General features: G+C 43.5%; 1 protein-coding gene across 1 annotated transcript in view; it reads right to left on the bottom strand.

The window, feature by feature from the left end:
* LOC138060721 (uncharacterized) overlaps positions 1-7,500 on the bottom strand; it is a 27,866-nt gene that overhangs the window by 3,352 nt on the left and 17,014 nt on the right. Inside the window, exons 2-3 of the mRNA XM_068906579.1 lie at positions 6,167-6,298; positions 1-5,432 (exon numbers count right to left, since the gene is read on the bottom strand). The exon at positions 1-5,432 is cut by the window's left edge and continues 1,081 nt beyond it. Coding sequence (XP_068762680.1) covers positions 1-5,432; positions 6,167-6,221 — 5,487 coding nt within the window. The 5' untranslated portion in view covers positions 6,222-6,298. The remainder of the gene's footprint in view (positions 5,433-6,166; positions 6,299-7,500) is intronic.

Here is a 7,500-nt window from a genome sequence, read left to right as displayed (position 1 = left end):
TGCTTTCTTGCTTGTATTGTAATTCTCAACGTTTGTAATGTTAGCAAGGTCAATTTTCCGTCGCTTGTATGGGGATTCAGGAACAGATGAACTGATGCATGAAGAATCGGTACTCCAATGGTCAGATGAGACGCCAGTTGGTTCCCCATCGGTAACAAGCCCATCATTCTCAAAACGTGTTTCACCTGAGTCGACGTCCATGGCTGTTTCGCTGTCGTGTGTAGGATCGTTTTGTTTAAAGCATGCCTCAATCAGAATCCATCGTAAACTATGTCGGTTTGGGTCAGCGGCAGACAAAATTGCAAATTGAGCCTTTCTGTCACTCATTTCCGAAAAAAGACAAATTCCATTGTGGGTTGATACGGCTTCCAGGGTGAGGCGAGGCCAGCGTTCGATTGCATCGGCCGTACTTATGATAAAGACAATCCTCTCTTTAGTAGAACAAAATCTTGAGTTTAGCTGCATCATGCTCGTTGTGGTTCGATTTGACGCACAGTAGGACGTAATAAGGACTTGAATCTCATTTGTCTCCGCTTCCTCCGAATAATCCTTTGCTTCGAGTTGGTCAACAATTCTTACTGTAGGTAGTTCGTCCACTTGATCGTCTCGTCGATCATACCCAAGGTGACCTTTGAAACATTTATCAGGACCAGCTTCTTTTAGAATATTTCGAAGATGCTCCAAGATAATACGTTCTTCCAAGTCTTCGGTCAGCTGGCTCGAGGATGGGCGATCCTGCAAGACGCTTTCTTTCCTCCATTGAAAGATACTTGGAAAAGAGAGGTTTTGGATCCAATCCCTGTATTGAACTTTTAGAAAGTGGTAACGGTTGCATTTAACAACCCACAGACCAGCTTTGTCGCAATCATCATTGAAGCGTAGGTCTTCCCAGCAAGGCCAAGGACGGTAAAACACTTCTTCTTTCACCGTGCTCAGGACATTCAGTAGAATCACAGCATACACCTGGGTCTTTGCGAATGAGTCTCTCGTTCTTGGAACACTTCTTAAAAATCCTAGCACGCCATAGCTTCCATGGTGCTTTCCGGTTCCATGGTGGTTTTCAGCGAATATTTTAGAGGGACCTGTGTAAAGGTACAGTGGAAACTGTTTTGCAAAGTTACCCTCTAAAGGGTATGTACTCTGATGTACTCCAAATTTGGGTGGCATTTCTTTTCCTTCAGCTATTTTCTGAAGATGGCTCAGAGGCTTAAAGAAAGAACAACGTTCCATCGTAATCACGCCATTGTCATCCCTTAAAACCTTGGCATTTGATGGTGTCTGCGTGCAAGAAGAAAATACTGCTTCGGACATCATGGCGACGTTATCATCAATGACAAAAATGTACTCCAGCTTTAAGGCAGACGCAATTTTCTGGATGAACAGCCTAGCATATCCAATGCCTCCTTCTTCTGGTCCTACTTCACAACTGGGCAGTTCTTCAGGCAACTGAAAAATGGCAAGAACTTTACCCCAAGTGGCTTTATAAGCCTGAAACTTTCTTCTGCGAACCACAGCAACTTGCACGCAAGTGATCACACGATTCTCTTCTTTCATTACGTGGGTGTAATTAAGAAGACACTTTCGTGGATCATCTCTATGCGAAGGGTGAAATATCCAGTATGGCAACGTGGGAACATCGTTTTCCTGTGGTGCCCAGCTTCCCCTGGAAAGACTTTGTTCAGCTGAACCAATGTCACTGAAGTGTTTTCGGAGATGACTGTAGGGTGCGCGGCTTGCCGGTATCGAACATTCAACACTTACTGACTTTCCATCCAGGTCCACCAGAATAGTTTGCAAGCATGGTTCTTGACCTTGGAGAATTCGCCCACATTCCGAGCAAGTTTCGAAGTGATACCAATGCCAAGCGCGCATGTGATGTTCGGAATCGGTCTTAAGGTAGTAGCGAGAAGACTTGAATGGTTGCAGCCCAACACTTTTCATCAGAATAAAAGGATTTTCCTTGCAGTCATGCGTATAGAAGCAACCCCCAAAGGAGTACTTTCCCGGCGCCACAGGTTTTTCCAGGAGGCTGGGAGCCTCTTGGATTGTTTTCCAGTAGGGATACTCCCAGTTTTTTGCTTCTGTTCTTTCCATAGATTCATTAGCCTTTATCTCTTCTGAGGAATCACACTGTTTGTAGTAGTACAGGAAACCTTCATCAAAAGAAGAAACACTCTTGGATGGAATGTCTTCTCTTTCAAGGATATCTTGTCTCAAGAGTTTTATAAGACATAGATATGTTCCTGTTTTTCCAATCTGAGGTTCAGCTTGGAGAAGGATTCTGTTACAATGCTTTTGCGTGTTTTCGTGGTCATAGCTATCCTTATGCGCTTCGTAGTCGTTCCAGCGAAGTGAAGATGCTCTCGTGCTGTGACTTTTGATCATGTACCTGTCAGGTCTGGTACATTGAATCGCGCTCATAGCTGGTGACCTTTGCAAAGATTCCTTAAGCCTGTTGTAGAGTACCCGCCCAACCAACACATAAGGGATATCCTGAACACGTGATTCACCGATACGGACATTTGCATAGCGGCACATTCTTCCAAGCTCTTGGACTACACTGGAAAGAAACAGTGGAGATCCCTCTTTGAATTCCCTGCTACTGTCGTAGTTTAGCCGAAGATCGAGGCAATCAAAACTGTGGGGGAATGTATCTCCCATACGACCTTTATCCACCAAAATTAGGATGCAAGCAAGATTTTCCAGGTCTTCATACTTCGTAATTGACTTGTGCACGTGTTTACAATTCATACACTTCTTGCGGCCAGGTTGTAGTTGGAGTTCCTTACAGCAGCAGTCAAATTTGTACTCACAGTTAACGGGCTGCAACTTAACAAAGAAAGGGCTTGCCGATTTCATCAACTGTTTCTCGATCTGGATTCCGCCATAGTCTCTTATGACTTCAAAACGTTCTTTTAGGCAGGATATCCTCCTTGCCAATATTAAAGTGCGGAAAAATTGATTTGCTGTCTCCATGCTCTTTGCTCGCACGATCTTCATCTTGCCCGATCGTCCCTTTCCGCTTTGGATCAAACTCTGCACTAAGAAACTTGTTTCATTTCCTTGGACATTGCAATACCAGGTCTCAACCAAGTTTTGGCCGCCATTTTGCTGCAGGTTTTGTCTGATTTCATCGATGATTCCAGCTTCTCGTATGCTTCGAATGAAATCTTGGAAATCCTGCTGTGAAAGATACATCAAGCATAGGACAAAGGAGAAAAGGACATTTGATCCCTTGTCAATGGCGTTTGCCTTTCCTTGTTTCTTCATTCTTGCAAACTCTTTAATGTCCTCTTTGAACTCCGTTTTTGCGTCGTTGCAAATCTCTCTTTTAACTAATTTGAATGCTTCAGGATGGATGAATTCACTTTCCTGCAGTTTTGCGTCGAGCTCTCGCGTAAATTCGCAGAGCTTGTCGTCGAATTCCTTAGCAGGTGTTAACTGTACGTCTTTTGCTAGTGCCATGCGTATTTTGTCGCTGGTGTCATAGACGCTCGCATGAAGAACATGATAGCAATACTCTGCACACAGCAGGGCGTCAATCTTGAAGGATGATGAATCGGCCTTGAGCTTTTTATCTCTTTTCATCTTGTCTACGATCCGTTGAAAAAACGAATCCTCTCTTATTTTCTGTTCCTCCATAGTGTCACATTTCATAGTGCTGAGATAGTAGTTTAAACTTACATACTGTTGTCCAACCGAGCTGACTTCCGTCGGCCCATACTGTTCCAAGTAGAACTCGAAGGAAACAGTAGCTGCATTGTTTCTGGATTTAATGATAGTCACACCCCCTTTCCTTTCAACTTTCGCAACTTCTAAGGTAACCAGGCCATTGTCATGAACTGCCAAATAGTGATCTGGTTTATCACGACAACGAAATGCTACAACGTCGACGCCAAAATCCAGCTTGACTTCAAACTCCACTGCTTTAGATGGATCATTGGTGGCTTTTAAATCTTCTGTTATTGAGAGGACCCTTTTCTCACTTTCCAAGAACTTAATTGTCACAATACCATGTCTACCCTCAACAATGAATTCTGTCGCGTCACGTTCAGAAGTTGTTACAGTCATAGGCTTCTGTGATGCTACTTGTAGATAGCGATGCTTTGCGTCATCTCCAGTGTACAACGACGATTTAAGTTTCATCCGCATTCCTCTCTCAAAGTTTTTTAGCTCAACTTCTGACCAATGGGCAACGTGTAACTCCACTTCTTTGGAGGTTTGTTTAACGTTTTCTAGGAACGGCTGTGTCCCCAGTACCAAGAGATCGCCAGCTCTGTACTTGCTTTCACTTGTCGTAGTGTTGTCACAAAGAACTACACATCGGACTTCAGGAAGGCGAGAGTTGCTAGTGAGGAGATTAAAAGGAGTTGCAGAGATCTGAACCACCACCACATTTCTTGGTGAGTCGTCCTTGCACCATTCATTTATGAACAGATTGTGAGCAGATGACTTTCGTGACTTATCCTTGGTGATTCCCCAGTGGCACTCATCGGCTATGACAACAAAGAGGGTTTGGGGGTTTTGCTGGACAGCCAGCTTAAGTTGCTCGAAATACCTGTCATTCTCATCGCTGCGAACATACATAAACATCCTCTTGCAATTGTTTGCATTCGGTTCTTTACGAACCTTCAGCTCTTCTTTTGGCAACACACCTGCATCTGGATGACGAATCCTTTTCTCCGTTTGATCGCTGAGCATTCGATACCTAGCTGTGTAAACCACAAAGTCAACATCGTTGAAGACATCTTTTAGCCTTGCAATTTTGTGATAATGCCACATAATTGCATTGATTCGCTTCTTGAGGATATCTGCCATCTCTATCTGCGACGGATAATAGCAAGGTTTTTCCGGATTGGCTTGCACTTCTTCGACGATGTCTTCTTCGTCCGAAGGGTATCCCTCCAGGAGGATATCCTCCTCCTTCTCGTTGTTGGACTCCTCTTCAGCAGCTTCTAATTCCTCATAAAGCTTGATATCAGCATCTATATCTTTCCTTATCTCTTTTCGAATCTCTCCATTTGGATCTACGTCTTCGTTCACCAGAACGGCAATACTTTCAATGAGGACACTTTCACTCGGTGGGTAAAGAAAAATCTTGTGCCCATTGTTGCGGAAATTTGAGCAAACCTTGCGCACTTTTACTGAGAAAGCTCTGTCGTCACCAAACCATGTTTTTCGCTTTTGGTTCAGATCTTTTAATTCATCCATCAACTCTGGCGTAGCCTGGAAAAGTCTGAACAAATGACCATCGTCTCTGAGCGTGACTGCATCCACAATTTCCGTCATGAAGTCCAAAAAAAGGGATTCAGTCATTGAGTCCGGAGCTGACCAACAGTGCCTTTCATAATCGTTTAGCTCGGGCAGGGTTGTCCAAAACGGATTGTCTGATGTCGAAAAATTAACGACCACTGGAAGTGTATCCTCTTCACCTGCAAATATTCAAGTTTGGGACAAGAAAATCACTATCGTGGAAAAGTAACTTATTAGAATATTAGATGTTTATCGTTTAATCGTACCTCGGATACCAGAGGCAAGCTTAGGTTTTCATTTTCTTCAAACAAGCCTCCAGAGGTAGCAAAGGTGATACAAGTAAAAAACTCGTGGATAAATCCAAATCCTGAGCAGTCATGAAACTAACAGGGACTCGGCCGTCATAATTAACCATATCTTGGGCAACCACCGATTTACAGTCAATAATCGTTTTATTTTCTCAAACGTCGGACGATATAAAACTACCTAGCTTTACCAGACATCGTCTTGAATATATAATCTTTACCTTTCCCTGGTGCTAAAAAACCCAGGTTCATGAATACATTTTCTTCTAACACCTAAAACTAAGAGTTTGCAGGGCCACAAAAATCACAATTTCTTAAAGGGGAAATTTTCCAGATCTAAGACGCTCCCCGTTAGACTTAACAAAATAATTTATCATCTCAAGAGAGAATCCACGACACAGCAAGCAAGCAGGAATCGTACAGGAATAGCATGGGCTCCCACGCTTGGCGGGTAGTCTGGGTAATTGCCAACTTCACCCCAGTAAGGGACACGCAGTTCCAGTCGATTAGACAGCAATCAATGAGAGATCCGGACAACATTAATGAGTCCTTTCGAAACATTGATACGAATCTACAATATGCAACCCCTGCATCCACTAATACCCCACCGTTCGCTTGCATTTCTTCATCGATCTCTTGTGCGTCCGAAGGATATTCTTCCATGAGGATATCCTTCTCCGTATTGGACTCCTCTTCAGCAGCCCCTAATTCCTCATGAACTGTAATATCTTTTCGAATCTCTGAAGGTAGAAAAGATAACACAAGTAATAAACTCGAGCATAAATCCAAATCTTGAGCAAAATGATAGGTTATGAAACTAACAACTAAAAGGACTCGGTCGTTATAATTAACCATATCTTGGTCAACCATATATGGTCGGTCGGTCGGTAAATATACTGTAGAACAGATGACAATACTCAGCAACATTGTGTGAGGGAGGAGGGGGGGGATGTAAATTCTTCCCTGAGTAGGGGTGTGTGAAAATGAAGGTGAATAATTTGTGTCAGTGTCTCAACAGTTTTGTCCAAGACTGTAGCTGATATCGAAGCAGTATGGGCTAGTGGTTAGAGCGCTTGACTTGAGATGCGGAGATCCTGGGTGCGAGATCCGTTCTCACAACTCGATGAATTTGATCCTGCGAGGTAGTCCCTGGTTCGACTTCTCAACTGCACTTGTAAATAGCCAAGTGGTTTGCTCCAGCAAGTTGAGATTCTTAACAGTTGTTGTTACTGTTCTGTTCTGCCGTTTCGTTAAATGCTTTCGTTGGCCCTGAAAGGCCCATATGGGAGTGGTCAATGACGCATTTAAAAAAAACGCTTACCGAAAGATGTAACACTAACTACTTGTAACCACAGGGTGCAGAGGAGTTTTATTTGGACACCATGGAGGAGGCCTAAACACAGGTAACCCAGGCTCACTGTGTGTAGGTAAATATAGAGAACATATGAGGCGAAGTTTAGGTCTGAAAATTTGCTAGAAAATGGAAATAAAAATCGATAAAACTTACCATGTGGTGAGCTGTTGTTGTCTTTAATACTTACACGAAGTTTCGGGAAAAATGGTCTCCGTTCACCTTCCTTCATATTATAGTGACAAGGTAGGAGACGGAAGCCAGCGTAGGAACTCCGATCGACCCAAAACAAGCACGATTGCTTTCGTGAAAATCGAATCCAGTCGCTAAATAAACACGCCAGGCTCGTGGAACATGAATTTCTCTAAACCATGAATCCACTGAAGCATATCCAGGTAGCAACGCGAAGTCACCAGACTCCGTAAAACTTGTAAGTTAACCTGCTAAAATGGTGGCCAGAAAGCGTTGTACTCGCGAAGTGCCCAATTCAAAATGGCACTGAACTCGGGACGCCTGGTGACGAGGGGAATATATGTCTCCCTGGAGGGAGGGGAGTCCCAGATTGCTCAGTGAGTTTTGTTTTTAGCAATT

This window comes from Montipora capricornis, chromosome 8 (assembly GCF_036669925.1).
Source record: "Montipora capricornis isolate CH-2021 chromosome 8, ASM3666992v2, whole genome shotgun sequence".
NCBI lineage: Eukaryota > Metazoa > Cnidaria > Anthozoa > Scleractinia > Acroporidae > Montipora > Montipora capricornis.
Note: the sequence above shows the minus strand (reverse complement) of the source record. Positions and strands in the feature narration are given on the sequence as shown.